Consider the following 20,252-nt stretch of genomic DNA (forward strand, 5'->3'; position numbering starts at 1 on the left):
ATGTTGTTTGGACTTTGTAATTAAGACATTGTGAGACAATATAATAATTTGTTTATGAAAATATACATTAACTTAATAACTTTTTGGCGTAACTATGACACATTTATACATTAACTTAATAAGTTTTTGGCGTAACTAACATTTGTACATTTACACCATCGAGACCTACTAACTACCTGACGGGCTTAATTTTTGTTTTACACATATTTTATAGCCGTTAACCCTGATAAAGTCTTCAAATGTGTTAAACGTGCACTACCAGTCTAGTTCTTATAATCTTTAAACTATATTAGTAAGTTGAGCTGTAACTTTAGCTCACTAAAACTTGTGAGCCTCCAATTAGATATATGAAAAATCTACATTTAAAAATCAGTTATCTGACATTTGAATAATGTTAGTTTACTTAAGCTACCAAGCCCCGTGGAAAGTTTTTTTTTTGTTCATAAGTTTGTGAGCTTTAGTTTTGGTCTAGTTGGTTGGCATTGTTCTTGCCTAGTGCCGCTGCCTTAAGACAGTTTCACTTTTAGCTATTTACTTCAAAATAGTTTGTATTATATGGAGTTATGGTCTTTGTTATGTAAAAAATACAGTTCACAAGGAACTGGCACAACAACTTGAATTCAGTTTTAAATAATAAATTGATGTGGTAAGTATTTTCGGTATTAAATTGAGTTAACACATTTGCTAGGCAATAGCAAACCAACGTCTACTAGCAGGCATTAAAAATTAATAGGCAGCATGAACTAACTCTCGCCATTAGATCACAAAAGCTTTTGTCAGCAAGACAGATTTTACTCTTACTTTCAAAAGTTAAAGAGACTCCGTCGAGGCGAGCAGCCATGCACGTAGCGGACGCCACAACAGCACCATTAACAGTGATGGCGCTGTTAACTAACAGACAACCACAATAGAGACCAACCACAAACCTGGCTTGACTCGACAGTCCAGCTGACTGAGTTGAAGCACTGGCTGCGCACAGTCGCGTTTGTTAGTTGTTTCGATTAGGACGTGTTCCCTCGAGCGCACGGTAAGAAGTGTTTGGCTGATAGAATTGGAGTAGTGCAATAAGCTGGTTGCTTAAGAACAACACCATGTGCAAAGTTCAAACGGTATAGAGCATTCGCATTCAAAAACCAACATATCAATGTGCTCAAAGGCTCGTAAGCGTCGACCTGTTAAATTCGTGACTATTGCACTCAACTAACTCACGTATAGAAAGCAGTCACAGCTGCATTTTATAGTTCAAGAGACGCGCGTGTGTGCGCGAAAAAGCTACGGCAAACGTATTCAGACTGGCTTTACGTCAAAAAGAAAGTTTCGCCAAGAAAAACATCAACAAAAGCAAAAACTGTTAGGTTTGGTTGATTGTTTATTTCATTTCGCTTTACATTTTCCTCACTAAACATTATCTTAGTTGCATACATTTCTTCGGTTTGGTACGCAGTGCGACAGTGAAAAGATTAACAAAGCTTTAAATTTGATCTTAGATTTTTTTGTGTTAATAATACTTATAATCCTATGTTATGTAGCCAATAATTGGAAAATACTTTTTTTTTGTGGTTGTTGACTACTTTTGTATATCAGAAATAAAATCAAAAATATCATTCTTTTAAAGTGTGAATGTGCCTATATGTGTGTGTATATGCCTTTAACTTTAGCGATTGTGCAAATAACCCCACATAGATTAATTTAAACAAAACTTAATTAAATTGCAGCCGAAGTCGAGAAAAAAATTCAAGAGCTGGAAAACTGTATCACAAAAGCATGAAAACGAAAAAAAAAATCTAAATTAAAAGATTACGACATTGTTTCTCTACATACTTATGTGTCTACATATCTACATACATTCGCAAATACATATACCCTTTGTTTGCAGTAAAGACTGGCATTTTTTAGGCTGCCGTTGCCGTGCCGTTTGAATGTCGGACTGTGCTTGCATTTTGGTATTTGAAATTCTGTGAATTAACCTAAAAAACGCAACTGCAACTACAAGAAAATTTACAGTTACAGTGATGCGCAATAACAACAGCAACATGCAGTTTTCAACACATCGACGTAGTTTATACTGGCTTCTGGGATTATGTCTATTGTTATTCGAAACAGGTAAGATCATATTTGAAATCATACTAACAAAATCAAATGACTTAAGACACAAACTTGTTACTAAGGAGCCATGTCTAGTTAGTCTCAGCCAAAACACCTCGACGTCTAGTTAAGTCAGAAAGATAGCAGAATCAGCTTATGTGATCCGAGTGCTACCTTAAGAAATGCTCCAACAGTTAATCAAAGAAGCACTTCGCAATATTTTGTTCTCGAAGTATTAGGCGATCACTATGGAACTATGCTTCTCAATTCGAAATAACGTTCACTATGATTAGTTGAGAAAAAACCATCACCTGTTGATTGTACGGTGCTGAGAGATACTTGTAAGCGGATCCAGTTCTAAGTTATTTGAAATAAGCTCATAGTTTGTAAATTTATAATATCTTGACATCTGCAAGTGTATCACAATTTGTTAAAAAAAAATGTGCAACCTGTGGAAAAATGGTGCCCGACCAAAACTCGTTTTGATCATGGTAAAATTGACACAATACAACATTTGAATAAAGTCAGATGGCAATTCAAATATTTTGACAAAACAAGCTTTAGTCGTATTATATTGAATATTTATATGCAATATTTTGGACGTAACTACTGGCCAGATATTTTCGAAATCGAATGGAATATACGAATATTTCTGATGAGAACGATTGTATAGCTTGTCATAATTAAAATTTTGTTTGTTTAAAACTAGTTTTCAGCCATCAATGGTTTAAAAACTTATATAACTCCATGAATGTACTTTTATATGCGCAATTAACGTGTGATACGAATCTTAAATCCAAAAGTAGTGTTTTTACAACTTGATGAAGCTTTCTCACCTCTTTGATTCTAATTTTATTCATTGCTACTTCGTCCACTTAAATACAGAATATATCTCTTGGTACAGGGTATAGCATACTCAAAGGTTCTTAAACGAAAAAAATTCTTATTTCTTTTCTTATGTTATTCGTGAGTAATGCTAATCGGCAATCGCAAAAACTTGTTGGCTTAAAGTCATGCATACAATTATGAGTGGAATAACCAAGCTGATAACATGTTTTCCAACGAATAAACTGATATTGATCTAAAGTTATTTTGAGTAAATTAAAATGAAAATGTCTGGCACAAAAGAAAGAGAGCTTGTATATATTTAATACGCCCTTCCCGACTTATTAAATGAGTGCAGGGTATAGTAATATAGTGATAATCAAAAACAAAAATATATGATTTGAAGTAAAAAAAAAACTAAAATTCTTTGGCATGTGTCTACAGAAAGATTAATGAGTCAGCGTTTATATGTGAATTTTAAAATGTATGTACCAAAGAATTGTATTCATTTTTAACGTTTATAGAAAACCTGTTTGATTATTCGCGTATTATACGCAGGCACAGAAACACACAAATATATAACAGATATAAAATGATATAGAGTCGATTGACTTTGTTTTAATCAGGTCTATTATATCGATAAAGAAAACAATGCAATATACTATAAATATTAGGCTCGATTATAAATAAAATTATTCGCAACATTTGTGATTTTACTACTTGCCATATAGGGCGGTTGAAAAATAATCAAAAAAATAAGTTCACGTGATCTATTTACCTAACACAGATATTTTCTTATGAATAATATGTAACATAATCATTTTGAAGCATAACAACGAGCCGGAGCGATTGGCCAGCTCGCGTTGTCCACTGGACAAAACACAAGATATGGGGCTTATGTAAGCCATGCCAATCAGCTAGCGAGCTTATGGCACAGATATTAATTACATACAACACAGTGATTTGAGTGCCATGAACGAATTGAAAGACTTTTTTTACGAGTGAGCGTTTATGTTACCAAACAAATTGCGGTTATAATAACTGTAAATAATTTGCAAACACAACTCAATTAAATATATTTCAAACAAGCAAATCAGCCAATATGCATACATGAAAAACAATCGAAAAATGTATTTTTAAAAGTTACTGCATGGAGTGAATTAGAATTCATTTTGGAAACCACTCAATCATACAATGCAATAAAATGAATGTATATACAAATAACTGCTATAGTATATATAGAAATATATGAATATACATTTATAAAAGTAATCAAATATTACGTGCACGTAATATTTCTTTCGGATTAGTTGGCGTAGTCTATTTCACTTTCATTTTCTGAAAACTGCTAAGGTGTATCGCTTGTTATAAAACACTCATACATACAAAGCACAAAATACAAGCTGGTTGGTAGTACGGCAATCCAGTCTTCGGTTGAGTGTATTTAGAAAAGCTTTCTTAACTGAAAATTTTGTATTGGCAATGGAATTAAAATTCACGGGCCGCAGAAAGAAATCGGCCCAGTCCAGTGGGTCAGATGTTAAGGCATACGATTACAACATATTGAAATGAAATGGCGACAGTTTGAATCGGTTGACAGCACTTCAAGTATTATATAGAAACTTTACGTTGGCTACAATTGAGAAAGTTAGCATGCAGAAATGAGTTACGATACTTGGTAGTCCCATGATGTCTATATACGAAGTTTATATATAATGGAAGTAGGTTTTCTTTAATTCGCTAACGAATCAGTAAGAGAATTGTCAATGCAAAATTTAAAAGCAAATTAACTTCACAGCTTATTTACTACAAACATAATCGATAGAGGACACATGCGGAAGGGCGTTATTAAATTTATACACCAGTTGCTATGCGTCTGTCTGACTTGTACTCTAACTGTAATCTGAGTGGTGCCCATGTGCATATACGATTTATGGTGTAACATGAATGAAGCCGTTGTGCACTTTCGTTTTTTTTTTTTTTGCACTTGCAGCTGAGCTCGACAAAGGCTTAGGCAAGACAAGCTGGGTGCGCGCATTCATAAATATGAACAGAGTCTATTAGTGCACTACTAGTGCAAATATTGTAATGGGTTAGGGTCCATGACTTTTCACCATAAACAATGATGGAAAATTGAACTTAATTTTCAGTCATATGTATGTGTATGGAATAAAATAATATTTCATAGACATCAGCGACCTCACCAACACCTTCCAAATCCTATTTATTATGAGATTATGGGGGCTTCACAATTACTACTTTATGGCGCAGCTCACCTTGAATTAGTTTTCCTTCCTTCTCATTGTGTCCACAAGATAAACAGGTAGACGTTACCTGTCGGCAGACAAAATTATTTTCAATGTGCAATGAGCATGGCTGCACTCTCACAACAAGCACCAAATATATAAAAAGTTTTGACATCTCTATAAATCGTATTTTAAAATAGCAACAAGTCGCCTTGACTGGCACGTCTGCTCTACTTAACGCTCTCACACCTGCCTCTGGCCCAGACTCGGCGTCCAGAGTGCTCTTTCTCACTCTCGGCCTGTGTAGCTAATGGTTGAATGCCCAGTTAGGATTGCGTAAAGCTCTTAATTTTTATGATTATTTTATGCGTGTTTCACATCTACGGCTCGCTGCTCATAGCGTACTCTCACTGACACAAGCGGGCACCCGTAACGCTAACATATGACTTAAGGCGACTTTACACCGTAACTGTGTAATTGATTGAATTGGAATTGACTGTGGACTCGACATTCTACTCCCGTACTTATAATTACCAAATCCATATGTACGGTATTCACAATTATGTAAACTAAAGCACAAGAGCATGTGGCAATCATAATTTATAGACACGGCGATGTATGTATATGCATACATCAGAGTCGTAGGTTGTTGTACATTCACATATAATTGGACGACCGAAATGTTTCACTTTCTTTTCAAATGCCCCCTTAAATGAATGGGTGAATGTTTTTTCTGTTAACTGTTAGATCGTCTCAAGCTCAGGCAAGATACAAGCTATAAATGCCTCGAATGAGCTCAAAGAACTTTGAGATGAGTTTCAAGCTGACCACAAAATAAACAGTAATGTAAGGTTTGGTTTTTTTGGATTACCCACGTTCGCTGTTTAACCACTACCCACAGTTTAAGTACTCGTGTAGTGCAATTACGTGAGTACAGTGGCAGTTGCAGCCATAAAGAGAAGTAGACAGCAAACAATTCAAGGCTGTAACTGCGCATAACTACACAACAATTTAGAAAGGCAGTCATGCTAAATGATTTTGACACCGTCATGGGTCTTGGGCGTGCAAACGCTGCAAGGACACAGTCCAATTTAGCCTGGCCCATCCGCGCTGATTTGCCGACACACACAAAACTAGAGGCTGCCAGCATGTAATGTCTACAATAGTAATCCATTTGGCCCTCGTAACTCATGGATGAGTGAGGATCGAGCCAGTATAGCGAAAATCAATCGATTTTTGATGTGTTTATGCGTTTTTAGCAGATTGCTCAGTTACTACTTTTTCAGAGACAGGGCTCGTTGGCCTTAACGGCCATGAAGCTGGCGCTCATTCTCAACACTGCGGCAGAGTTGGCAAAAAGATAAACAGGATTGCTGCAGATGAGCAACGACCTTGGAGCCTACATGTTTTGTTATTGTTTTTATTTATATGAGGTTAATTCCGCTTGATCGCTCAAGGTCGCAAAGGGCAACTGTTGAGATGCAAGCGAAAACCGCATCTTTCCAGCTTACGCAGTAATATATTATCTTGTGCATAATTTTTCAAATATTTCCTATACGGCTTGTACATGGTGTTAACCTTTCACTTTCACCAGGCAGAGCGAATCATACTAGCCGCAGCATGGCGGACAACGCTAATGCAACGCAGGCTCTGCAGTGACACTGTATTTATCGATTAATGATGCTAAGGCGTCTGTTACATAAGGTACAGAGGGCTGCCCGTCTGCTCCGTCTAAGGTGCTCCATTAAATGCAGAAAATGTAATGATTTGTAGACCGAACTGATTACGCGCAAATGCCTTTTACCTTTCAACATGCAGCGGATGATTAATCATCATTGGCATTAATCATCATTGGCCCGCCGTGTTAGCCAATTGAACCCACCTATGCAATGCACCTATCGAAATTGTGTCAGATGGTGGGTCATCAAAAGTGTATTCACACTGCATATATCAACTCTAGGTCTTTATCAGCACACAGCTGGTTGCAGTTTGTGATTTGCTTGTAATTGCCATATAAGTCAATTACCTGATGCAGCCATTCATGTTTTTGTTTTTTATTTTTATTTTTTTTTTTTTGGTTAGTGGTTTTGCTTATTGCAGCAGAGCCGTCAATTTGGTTAATCACAGCGGGAACCTGATGTGGCCTACCACATTTTCAATACCACCAAAGCACTGAGGGAGAAAAAACACTTAGGAACTGGTTTCAATTACAAAGCGCAGTTTGATGACATTATATTTTAGTCGCCCGAGCCTCTTTATTTGTTATAAAATAAATTTATTAACGCAGCTTTACGGCTTCGAACTACTGGCCAGACGAGCTTCGGCAGAGCTAACAAATGCTATAAAAGCCGTAGGTGAATGTTGTGTTACACACGCACATACAGCACATACATTATCAAGTTTGCACCAAGTCATTGAACTTTGCTTGTGCCTTCAGCAGCTATTTACAATTAAATTTTATGGCATATAAATAAACAAAATGCATAATTTACAAATATTGTGGATCTGCGCTTACTCCCAGTTGGCAGCACTTAGACCTACCAAATAATCGCATTCGATTATTTATTAGGGACACATGCGATTAGAGTCGTTGCTCTTGGCCTTGCATTTATTGCTTGTTTCGCGTAGTTCCAAAACTGCCCCTTTACTTTTGCTTTTATTAGTTTGTCTGCTAATTCGTTAAAGGCGAAGAGAGAATCAGGTTATTCTAACGGTATTTAATACTCGCCTTTTCCACACATTCAATTTGAAAGTGAGACGTTCAACTCGTTTGCACACGCACAACTCTGAGAAATTAACTTTCCAAGACATTCTTGCTTTCAATACCAATGTGAAGTTTTATTCTTTTTTACCAGTGTGTGCTATAATAGGTATGCTGGCACACCTATTGGACTTGACAGTTACAAATCAATTAATCTGCGTAAATTATATGTGGGTATGAGCGAGAATCTACTTTACTAGAGTGCTATAAATTTGTATTGTCTTGGCTGAGTGCATTGCGAATTCCAGAGGTATCCGACACGTCATCAACTGTGCGTAGGATTCGCTGTTAATGTACTACATCACTTTTGTGCTGGCGCTGGCAGACTCAAACAAGGCTTACCACTTAGTCGCAATGGCTTTGTGGATTGAGCAGCAGCAGCTGGTTCTGATTCTGGTGCTGCCGCTGCTGCTGCTGTCTTCAGAGTGACTCCTTGCGGCAAGCTCACGAGATGCCTTCGCACTGATTACACGCCAACAATAATTTTTAGCATATTCATTGTTCTGTATCCCGCCCTATGTCCTGGCTTTGCAGCAAAGACTGTGTAAGACATGCCTCAAAATGGTAGATGCGACACGGATAAGTCACCCATGTGCATGTTGCGTGGATACTGACTAGCAAAATAATGTGTGCTGGTTGTTTATGAGCCCATTGAATCTTACGGAATGAAATGGTATTGACAGACATATGGTTTTTGAGTTTGAGCAGTACGTGAACTCATATATTGAGTTAGTGTGGAAGCACTAACTAAAAACAAAGGTCTAATGTAGCCTAAAGTATAAATTTATAATATGGACATTTCAAGTTTGTCTTTGATTGACCATTGGCCAGACATTGACCTTCATTTTTTGTCAGTTGCTGCTTATAATAAAAATAGCTGTTAACACTACTCTTTCTTAAAAAATTTTCTATCGAAAAATGTTAATAATTGTTAGACTTGCACACCCAATCAAAAAAAACCGGATAAAAAGCCAGAGCTGACAGTTTTGAATAAAAGATATCCGCCTAAGAGATCGCGCTGCGAAACATGTTGTTAGTCATCGAAATATTAACTGAAATAACAGCAATAAAACGCTAACAAAAAAACATGTTCTCAGCGAGACAAAGATTGTCTCGGTTATGCAACTGATATAATCGAAATTAACTCTCGGAAGTATGTGGTCTATTCAACTCTTTCAAGTATGAACTCTCAAGTATGGTTGAGAAGTCTACAGAACACCCGTCAAAGTCACAACTACGTTAGATGGCGAATCGAGTTCGCGAGCTTCAGTTTACCCCACTTCTTTATAAGGTAACTGGTCAAAACCTTGACTTTGGTTTTTCACACGCCTGCCAGCTAAATCTTTCAATCAAACGAACAAGGGGTTTTTTATGAAGACATGTATATATGGAAATATACATATGCATGTAGGTCTTATATAAATTATTAAGTTGCGTTTCTTATGTTGCCATTTTGAATTTATTAGCAAGCAGCGTCAGCCGAATTAGCTTACCATTGCCATAAGGCATTATAATTATGATGAATAGCTAATTTTCTGGTTTATATGTAAAAATTCTGTAATGATGTAAGCATTTATCTCGCGGCTTGTATAGTAGTTGACATGCGATATAAAAAGCTATCTCTGTCAGGGTATTTAGACTTCGGCGCCTGTTTCCCATTTTTAATTAGTTGCTTGACTTTGCGCCTACTGAATAGTTTTTGCTTTTCATATGTTTACGTTGACTGTTAGACAGATTTGTATAAAAATGGACTACGACAAAAAGTTTCATAAGCGAATCAAAACAAACATGAAACGCGTGGAAATAAAAACATGTGTGACAGCTAAGTTTCACCGGGTTAATAAGTAATTTGTTTAAATATTTCACAAACGTTTAGCACTCATCGTAAAAGCAGTTATCAACTATGTTATATATATGAAAATTTGGCAATTTTTTAATTAAGTCGCGCAAAATATTTTGATTGCTGCCACACGTAAAACGGGTTGCAGAAATACCGAAAAAGTTGCAATGCCCTTGTTTTGTGACTTTTCCCTCGTAGGTCAGCACTGACTACCTTAATCTCGGAATATGCAACGTTACATTTTCCCCTAGCCCTTGCAATAAGCATTAATTATTGGGAATTGTCCTTTCATTAGTATTACAAGGAAACTCAATTAGCGTCTTAAGTATTGGGTCTAAAAGGGTTTTCGCGTAAGTTACGCTGCTCTGTAATTCTTAAAACTATGTCTGGGTGTATTTGGTACGTGTAATGGTTTGGGGTGTCCCAGTCTATGAACTGATGATGGAATTCAAGCTTAGGCCTAAAATCGATGTGTATGCGAAATAAACTGAAAGACTTCAGTCCACATATATCTGAAATAAAATTACTTAACGTTGTTTTCGCTTTTGAATAAGTGTTGAGCGTTTTTTGTTGTTGTTGTTAATTTTGTTATTTTGCTGTTGTGCTGTTTTGATTTTTGCTGTTTTGCTTTTTTGCTTTTACTTGCCATATCCGTGGCACCTGTTCAAGTTCAACGACAAAGCCGACAAACAGGCGGGGCTTGTTTCACTGCAGACTGGTGCTAGGCAACGGTCATGCCAAGCGTGCATTTCAACTCAACCAGTAAGTAACCACTTTCCTTGCTGTAAGATATACCTATTATTCGAACTAGCTGAAAATTTTGTTGGAGCATTCAAATCTTAAGTGCAATGGCTGAGGATCAGCCACTTGCGGTTGTTTAGTGTGACCCAGATGAGTTCAGCTGCCGATTGCTTTGATAACATACTTGATTCCATATCAAATATGGTAGCTCACTGTTCGGCTATCTTGTCTGAGTGAGTGACGAAAAGGTGAAGGCTATTTGCCAATTTCAGCTAAAGACTTGCGGTACGATGCTCAAAATCTCATTGCTGAACGCTGACTGAACTCTGTTATATGGGATTTCTTAATATTGAATGCAAAGTTTGTCGCTTGAGTCATCCGTTTTTCGGAGTTAAGTACACTTCGAAATGTCCATCAATGGATGAATTGTTAATGTTAAATTTAGATTGTGGTATATTTTTAGAAAGAGGCCTTTTGAAAATAATTTGCTTGATTAATTTTGCAATTATTTATATTGCTCAATTTAATTAAAATACAATGCCTAATTGTTGGGCTTGGCTTTAATGGGGCTTGACTTAGAGCTATGTATACCCGAGTTTCCATCTCTGATTTTATTTAAACTGCTTGGGTGGTCTATATCGAGCAGAACTTACAGATGAATATACTTGTAATATAGAATATTCTGTGGCCATTTCATAGTTAACTTATAGTTTTTACTCAGCCCTTCAGTTTTCGTTTCTAACTGCATTTCAAGTACAAATCTGAACTAAATCTGCTGCCAACCGACTTGAAAATAATAATTGGTTTGCATTTTATCTGATTGTTGGCGTCAAACTCATGCGCAATAGCAGCAACTGTCGCGCCTGTGCGCCATTAATAGGCGGCAGCTGTCTTGTTGAGGCGTTTAATGACCCTGAATGGGTTTAAAGCTCCAGCTTTGAGAACGTAAACCGAATAAAACGTACATAATTAAAATGCCATTTAATTTACTGGGCCTGGTACTAGCAAAAATTATTCCGGCTTGACTGTTTTTTTGTTTTTTTTGTGTGTATGTGTTGCTCACACTCCATTTTGACTTGTAAGATAAGCAGTGAGTCGGTCGATACACTTTGGTCTAATTTTTAATTTGTAAGACTTGTTGATATCTGCGCTCAATATTCTCGAATTATTATCGAATATACAACAGCATATTATTAAAATGAGAAATGGTAACAACATCTAAGGTCTTTGATCCTCTTCGAGTTGCATATAATATATGTTTGAATTGAAATTGTTTCTCAACGTCACACCCAAAATGTTGGCGCTGCCAAATCCGCTATCGCTAAGCCGGACAAAGTCGTGCAAGCGACAAGTACGCCGTTCACTTTTCAGTTCTTATGCCAGTCAGCAAGTCAGCAAGTTTCTTGTTGAAGTACGTAAACGAACACACACATAAACATGTGGCTGACTGACTATGCACTACTCTGTTCCGATATATAATGGGTATTGGCTGAATCATATAAATATTAGATTACATTTGGGGAAGCCAGGGACAATCAACCTCTTTGGAGTCAATTATCTTGTTTATATTCCAAATCTTGAGATGTCGATGTTGGGCATGCGAACAGGGTATCTGAAAGTATAGAGAAACAATAGTTTTACCAAGCATTTGCGCTTGCATTTTGCCAAAATCCATTGGGCGTGGGTTGGGCGGGTTATTCGTTCTCTCAATTTGGGGGTGCTATATGGCTGGGTGCCGCCTTTGTTTGACTTTTGGTATTTAGAGTAAGGAGTGGATTAACCTGTTGCCAATGGGTTTGTAACTGAAATAACTAAAGTGCGCTATGAGCTATACAGAGGGCAATATATTTAATTGCATTTTATGCAGTTCCGTATCGAAAACGGAAACTACGAATGAATAACTATAAACCGTGTGGCGAGTGGCGTTCGTGTGCCGCACTTTTGAAGAGGACAACGGAAAGTGAAGGCAAATTATTTGAATTTTTTGCATACACAACATGAGAAATGCATACTGACAATGCGACTCTTTGTGCACTCTGCGTGAAATACGAAAATATTTGCAATTCAAATGCCTGCCTAAACGTGAACCAAGCTATATTTAAAGTCTCTGGGGAATGTTAATTAAAATCGAAGTTATACTATCGTACAATGGGAGTAAAAGCAATTTATTATGCTTAAGCCTATGTTTACATAACAATACATTTTTGCGCCAAAATATTCCATATTTGCTGCACCCGGCAATCGTTTAATCACAGCTCTCGGGAACAGTTGCAGTCGAAACCTAGCCACGCACTATCAAGTGCCTAATGTGTTACATCAGTCACGATCCAGTTTTGAGCACATTTATCTTGCAGTCATTCCGAATTGTTGTTGGTAATTCATCTCGCTGGCAGACGCGCAGGCCAAATGTTTATTATTTATGCCACTAATTCGAGCAACGACAATCGATCGCCATTTCTTTTTAAAGCAGAGGATTTTATGCTTTCAACTCAACGCGCATGTTTCTTTTTTTTTTGTTTTCAAGTACGCTCGTATTTTGTTTGCTCCAATTCGAATACGAATACCAATACGAATACGAATACGTAATTGTGCGTGGTATGGACGAGTACAAGTGACTTAGGTCCGATGATAGGTTCAAAATCGGTGTCAATCAGGCCTTGCCTTCGCACACAAAGCATTCAATTGTGCATAGGTACATAGTGAAAGTGTAAGCATATGCACATATAAGTTAACCTGTTCCATGTTCAGTAGTTCAAAAACATTATAGTGTAGAAAAACAATTAAGATTATATGGGTATGATTCAACAATAAATTGTATAATTACCCTTTCTTCCAGCCATTGTCTTTAGCAAAAATGTAAACATTAAATAGATGTTATGCTACCATTTAAAAGATATGTATCTTTTAGCGTTAAGTGCTGCCTCCACTTTTTCGGCAGCCAACAGCTTGAGTTTATTTCACACAAATCTTCATAAAAATCAAGTTCAAGCAGATCAACAACAACAAATATTGACACGCTGCTTGTAAAAAAAATTAACGGCGACAGTGGCCGCAGCTAATCTTCAAACGGCCGCAAACCATAAAATCCACACTCTTGTGCTTAGTGGGGAACGAGCAGAGGGCACAGAGCAATGGGTAAAAATACTTCGTTAAAGCTTTGCTAACCTGAAGAAAATAAATATTTCAACAATTTCAGCATTAATAACGGCTTGCATTAACAGGTTAAGGGCATAAATAATCACTAGAAATTAAGTTGAGATTGTGGCAGTTACGATTGAGGAAAACTGCTAACGCACACCAGAGTGTGTTCACCCTCTCTCTTTCATTTTATCTTCTCTCTCTCTCCGTGTCTCTGTCTCTCTCTCTCTCGGTATCTTTTCTTCTCTCCCTTTCTCTAACAATAACTCTATTCGCTGAGAATGTATTTCATGGCAATAATTCGCAGACAGATGTTATAAACACAAATGCCATTGTTCGACTATGTGGTACCACTTTTGCATTTACTTTCAACTCAGACTCTGACTCCGACTCCAACTTCCGCGCACCTGCGAAAGCAAATGCTTCAAAAAAGCAAACGCATAGATGTACCCGGTTTTCATATAAGTATTTGAAGCAATGCTGTCCAGTTTGACACCCACTCGCTACGAATTGCAGTGACTGTTGGTGAAGACAATCATGAAGCTCTCTGTGATGAGTTGATTTGTATTAGTGCTCCAATTGTGCAACACTATTTTCATTTTAAAGAGAAGGCACATTTACTAAGCGATAAGTGTAGTTTAGTCTAATGGTCAAGTCTAGTCTAATAGTCTAATGCCGAACTTCATAGATATCTTTAATATATTCTTTGCAATATTAAATGAATGCTTCATTTCAATCCACCCACATATGTATGTATACGTAAAAATGTATCTACATTTGAAATTCAGCAGCATCCGGCGTTTCAGCAAAATGCCAATAATAAATGCTTCACCAAAATAAGTACAGCAGCGTTGGCAACATCAACCATGTCAGCGGCAGTGAAGAGGCTACACCACCAGCCATAGCCACAGCCATAGCCACAGCCACAGCGACAGCCACAGACAGATATGAGCACCTTGACCTCTCTGCCGCTGGAGTCAATGGGGCGTTTTTCTTTCAAATTTAATTGAACTGAAAAATGAGCGTCACGGCCGTGGAACATGGAACGTGGAACGGCCGGTGTGGTATCTGCAGTCCGTTGATGATGCTAAACTTGTTGGCTGTTTGGAAAATGCAGAAATTGTTATTGCTGTATGTAAATTTTGGCTGTCGCAGTCTGCGAGTTTGTAATCATCTTTCGGTTCCGTCAGTACGGCTTACTTATGGCCCGCTGGTGATGCATTGACCTCTGTAATCCTGTTAGAATTCGCATATTAACCTTAGATCAGCCGAGCATAGATCATAGCTGGAATTCAAATTTGAATACATTGTGTCATACTAGAGAAATTTACATGTGACTGATCGAGCGTAACACTCGTAATCGGAGTCTGTCCAGATTTCATAGTAGACTCTCGAAATAGCGACATTAGCAACGCCGCAATACGATGGCTCAAGTGGAGACTAAAAACCAATTTGATGCAGGCATCCACCGATCAGACATTGCAAATGCGACACTCGAACTAAAAAACCATCCAGCACACTGCACCATATAAAGTAGCAGGCCACTGCTGCTGTTGTTGCTGCTGCTGCTGCTGTTGTGGCACGCCAGCCAGCTGGCTGCCTGGCTTCGATTTACAAGTATGCGAAAGTGATCGATTTTGAAGCAGGCGTGGCTTGCCGCATTTTAAATGTGCTCTGCAAGACTTGCGCCACACTGAGCCACTGTTGTTGTTTCTGTTTCTGTTTCTGTTGCTGCTGCTGCTGTTGCTGTTGCTGTTGCTGTTGTTGTTGCTGTTGCCGTTGTCGCTTTGACTGTCGACGTCGCGTGGTCTAGTTGCTGCAACTAGCAGCAAGATTTCAAATAGCTTGTCTCTGTATCTGTTTGTATGTATGCTGGTGAGTGTTGTGTCTACATCTTATGCAATATTCTCAGTTTGACCCACTTTTCGTGCTAGTTGTGTTTTACTTTTTGTTGTGGTCGAAGCTGGCGTTGCTCGGCAACATTCACTGTGACCAAAAATAATTTGATCGAAGCATACTAGAGTGAATATATCTACCTATATGTACAAGTATATACATATAAATAAAAAAATACTGATAAATCTTATGATTCTCCGTCTCCATGATTTTACCCATATTAAATTCAGGGATAGAACTTCAACAATGTTTAAACACAATTTAGAACTTCAACAATGTTTAAACACAATTTAAAACTGTGTGTCTTCTTGTTAAGGTTTATGAAATATTTCAGTAAATACGTTAAGTTTACTTATTAACAGATTATGACCCACTGCTCAAATAAGTCTTCATTAAAACAGCATTAGCATTAAATCAAAAGACGACAAATTGTTTAAGTAAATTTATTGTCAAACTGTAAGTAACGTATGTTACTGAGACTATTACTATTGCCATCCTTTAAAAATTTAATTTGTTAGTCTAAATGAGTTCTTAACAGTTCATGTAAAGCAAATCTTAGGCAAACTGAAAGTTTAGATATATGTGTCAATGCAATGCTGCCCAGGAGCCGTGTTACATAATTGCCAAAAACGTATACGGCTCTAGTGTAGCCAATGTTTTGAGTGGGGCCCACAGCTGACCGTAGCAAAAATAGCAACTGTAGCAAAAAGTCGAAAAGTCGAAAAGCTGGCGAATGTTGCATAGTTGTATATTTCCTGTTTGTGGAGCATAAAATAGTGGGTTCCAATATAGCTCTCACTTTTGAGCTCGCCACATACCACTGCATATCAGAGTAATTTTGTGTATCGAAACGAAAGGCAACTGTACAGCACCACAGTGGCTAGAAGCCATTTTATATCAGGCCGGTACACTCGAGCAGTGGAGCATTTCAGCATTTCAGTTACTTAATTTCGTTGCCTGCGACAATTGTTTGAGTAGAAGTAATGGCAAAGATAGGATACTCGATCCAGTGCACTTGTCGGCTTATGGTTATTTATCGACACTCCAAAGGCAAAGGAGCTCGCAACGCATTGTGCAAGCCATCTATGCATGATGATTGCGATTCTTGCGCGCATAAATCTTTAATTATAGCAAAATGCGCCGCGAGATGCAAATCAATAACGTAATTTATTGGCTCTCACAAAATGGCTGAAAAATTTATTGCGGACACATTTAATCTGAATCTTTATGGCACTCATATTTTGAGTCCGAATTAATTTTCTTTTACATTCATAGAAGCGTGAACAAATTTTAGTGTATTCATATTAAAAATTTATGTCGCATAGCTTGGTGTGGAATATAATCGTCAAAAGCCCAACAATTGGCAGCTTCTGAAGACAATAGTACTTGAGCCATTTGTCGTGGCTGTGCACCCAGGAAGTGACTGTTGACTGTAACGGCGGTTTTAGAAAGGAAAATCTCAACTAACGATCCCAAACTTCCTGCGCACATGCAAAGCGATCGCAAGGTAATCGCCGCTTCGCTATCTAATGCTGGCAACAAAAGAAATAGCAATACGGCAAAATGTAGTAAAGCTTGGCTGTTCGCCGAAATTTCGCCTTGAGGTCTCCGATACGCCTTCTCGTTGAATTGTGCAATCGATTAAAACTGAAAGCTGACCAGTGCTTGTTTTCCATCTACGAAGCGTGCGTTTAATTGTGGACCGCACCTACCGAGCTCGTAGACACAAGAAAACAAACACAAGCTCGATGGCAGGAGATATCATTATTAATTTGTAATGCGAGGTGCGCAAACGCAATGAGGAAAAAAAAATTAATTAAAAAACAATAAGGCCATTGGCAAATTACTCGAAATTCAGTAACAAATTGTATCAATTGCAGAGCTGAAAACGTTTTCAATTTAACAATTAATAAGTGTATTTATAAAGTTAGCACTCGGAAATGCAGACCGAGTAGAAATAAGTTAATAAGCTAATGACCTCAATACCAGACTTAATGCCCGGAAGTAGTAAAGCCACATAAATTCCCGTCCGTCGACAGAAAAGCGTATCAATAGATATTATGTAGCGGCCATTCAAATTGTCTAAGTATTTGTCAGGTTGCCTTTTTATGTGCTGTATAGTACTTCACTTTCAATAAAAGTCGCGTAATGTGTTGCTCTTATTTTTGAACAAGTAGAGCAGCAAAAGCGAAGCAATCGACAAGCGTTGAACAAACCTACAAAAACCAAAAACAAAAAAAAAAAAAAAAAAAAAAAAAAAACAAAAAAATAAAGCCAATCAGGCTTATGGCCGAATTACTGTGCATTGCATAACACAACCCAGCCATGCTCTTAGCAACTACTAAGCAAATCCACGTACACATTTTGTTTAGTGGAGCAGAAAGTACAAACGGCAACAATGAATCGGCAAATGTGTTGCCAAGTGTGTTGTTGCTAGAGCTGACTGCCTGGCTGGCTGGCGGCTGGCTGGCCAAGACAAATGTCATCCTAGGCTACGACGACACTAGACTTTTGCATTGGCACGTGATTAGCTTACTTTTGCAGCTGGCACTGGCGGCCACCGCGCATATATCACTCAGTCAAAGAGTGGGTCAGACGGGACTGAAAGCTGCGACGCTTTTGTGTGATAATTATACAAGCTATGGTGCGTGCTGCATGCTAAGCAGATCTTATCCAGCAGCCTTGACATGATTGCTCATGTGACGTCCATTAGAAAAACATGTATGCGCAAGCAATAGAATGCGCACCTGAGAGCGCACAACGTAAACAAACCCTGCGGAGTTTTTGCACATCCTCATCTGTTATTCGAAACAATGGCTCGCATCAGCTGACCGGAAAGGGATCAGCAATACTTTGCATAGGGCGGCCTCGTTAATCGGTTCCATCCACTTGCATAATTTCGATAAGCCAATTTGATTTCTTTTCCATTGGCTATCAGGAAGAGTAAGTATGTGTATTGTAATAGTTGCATATAGAAGGGCGCATATTATTACTGGTCAACAGTAATTAACAATCCTCTACGGTCAATTGAAATAATGACGGAAAGGCAAAAGCGACAGACAAGCAAGACAAGGCTTAGAAACTGTTATTGGGAACAATGGAAACGAAAAAAGTGAATGTAAATTTGTTTTGGGAAAAGGTGTCTCTATCAAGCGAAATATATTATATTACTCAAAAAAATATATTTAAGGTGCCTTGCGCGCCGTCTCGTGGCTGGTCAAGAGTGCAGCCCGACTTCACGTTATTATAACTTGTTTTTGTCTGAAACTGCTCACGTTACAATTAAAGTATAGCATAATAATGTTCAGTTGCAGTCCGACGCCTGCCTCTGCGTATGTGTGTGTGTGTGAGGCAATTGAGGTGGGTCAGAAAGCGAATGGGTATAGACTCAAGCCACAGTGTCCCAAGAAAAAACCATTTAATTGAAAAAATACCTAAACACCTAAAAGGCTATGTCCGTTATGCCACTCTGGCTTACATTCTAAGCTTAAGGTTTTTAAGCCAAAAAACCCCATTTGAAAATCGAAGGTTGACTGATATCGTGGCGCAGCGAGCTCCTTGCATAATTTTAATGCTGCAATTCACTTAATTTATTAGCTGTGGTTTCAGCTGTCAGTACAGAAATATTGCAACCCAGATATGTGCCTCAAATGCTAAGCAATAGAGCAAGCACAGCTTCCGCCCCAATTATTGCATTGCGCCCATGCCTTGGGCGAGCCGCTCAAGTTGGTCGTGCCATTTGCTGGCTTGAGGTTGTCTCGGCCAAGTTACTTTTATTTCAAAATTGGTATAGCTCTGATTGCAGCGAATCGGGCCCAATTCAAATTCAGCTTCAATTGTCTGAATAGCTAATCAGTTTCAATACTTTGTTAATATTTTCCTAACGATAAATGGCATTGTGTGGGCTGGCGACTAGATTTCTGCTTAAAAGCTTGTAGATCAACTTGTGGATCAACTTTTTTACTCTGTTCGCAAATGGAGAAGTGTGTACAAGTTAGGTAATTCAAACAATATTTGCTACGCTCAATGTGCGCAAGTAGTAAAGCAGATTGTGTAGAATGATTTCTGATATTTAAAAGACGAAGTCGTTGCATAAACATTAACTCTGGCTACATTTTTTGAAGGATCGACAGATGCGCAAAGCAAGCGAGCTCCACGCGTCACCAACTCTCGCAGTTTTGGCACCAATGTGAAGTCAGCCAGCTCGAATGGCGTCAATTTCGACTGTCCCGAAGAGTTCGGATATTATCCCCATCCCTCGGACTGCACACAGTATTATGTGTGCGTATTTGGTGGTGCGTTACTTGAGAGCTGCACTGGGGGACTGATGTACTCGCACGAACTGCAGACTTGTGATTGGCCCAGAAATGTAGGCTGCGAAGTGGTGGACAGTGGCACGTCGGCCACCTCTACCGAAGTAGGAGGTGCCTCACGTAACAAGCCACAACAACATGTTCCCAGTCGCATTCGCTTTGGGTCCGCCTTCACCAGTCCAACGGCTACACAAAAAACAGTCACAGTGCCACCGCAATACCATCGTTCACCTCCCCAGACCATCCAGGCTCAGGTTCAGCATCTGCCACCACCTCCAGAGCTCACCGTTGCTCCCAACCCGGTAGTCACGTCCCGAGGACAGCCCAAGTCGCTTCTGGAATCGCAGGAGGAAATAGCCAAGGTGAGCCAAGACCAATCGATAGTCGTTGTTGTATTTTAAATTCAT

General features: G+C 38.5%; 1 protein-coding gene and 2 long non-coding RNA genes across 21 annotated transcripts in view; 2 read left to right on the forward strand and 1 right to left on the reverse strand.

Moving 5' to 3' along the window:
• The window catches only part of LOC149091585 (uncharacterized), a 94,161-nt gene extending 76,247 nt beyond the window's left edge, over positions 1–17,914 (reverse strand). Inside the window, exon 1 of the long non-coding RNA XR_016196499.1 lies at positions 17,745–17,914. This is a non-coding gene — a long non-coding RNA (uncharacterized LOC149091585). The remainder of the gene's footprint in view (positions 1–17,744) is intronic.
• Positions 610–20,252, forward strand: part of Cda5 (Chitin deacetylase-like 5) — a 33,372-nt gene continuing 13,729 nt past the window's right edge. For 7 of the 19 annotated variants that reach the window (XM_018098843.3, XM_089257949.1, XM_089257945.1 and 4 more), the window contains exons 1-3: positions 918–1,027; positions 2,005–2,103; positions 19,657–20,207. In XM_018098843.3, coding sequence (XP_017954332.1) covers positions 2,013–2,103; positions 19,657–20,207 — 642 coding nt within the window. In that variant the 5' untranslated portion in view covers positions 918–1,027; positions 2,005–2,012. Of the gene's footprint in view, positions 1,110–1,876; positions 1,944–2,004; positions 2,104–19,656; positions 20,208–20,252 lie in introns of all 19 variants that reach the window. The other 12 variants (XM_089257943.1, XM_089257942.1, XM_089257936.1 and 9 more) reach the window with 9 other exon arrangements.
• Positions 15,898–17,554, forward strand: LOC149091586 (uncharacterized). Its single transcript, XR_016196498.1, has 2 exons — positions 15,898–16,694; positions 16,808–17,554. It is a non-coding gene; the product is annotated as an uncharacterized LOC149091586 (long non-coding RNA).

This window comes from Drosophila navojoa, chromosome 3, assembly GCF_054131105.1.
Source record: "Drosophila navojoa isolate 15081-1374.11 chromosome 3, UAZ_NAV_1.0, whole genome shotgun sequence".
NCBI lineage: Eukaryota > Metazoa > Arthropoda > Insecta > Diptera > Drosophilidae > Drosophila > Drosophila navojoa.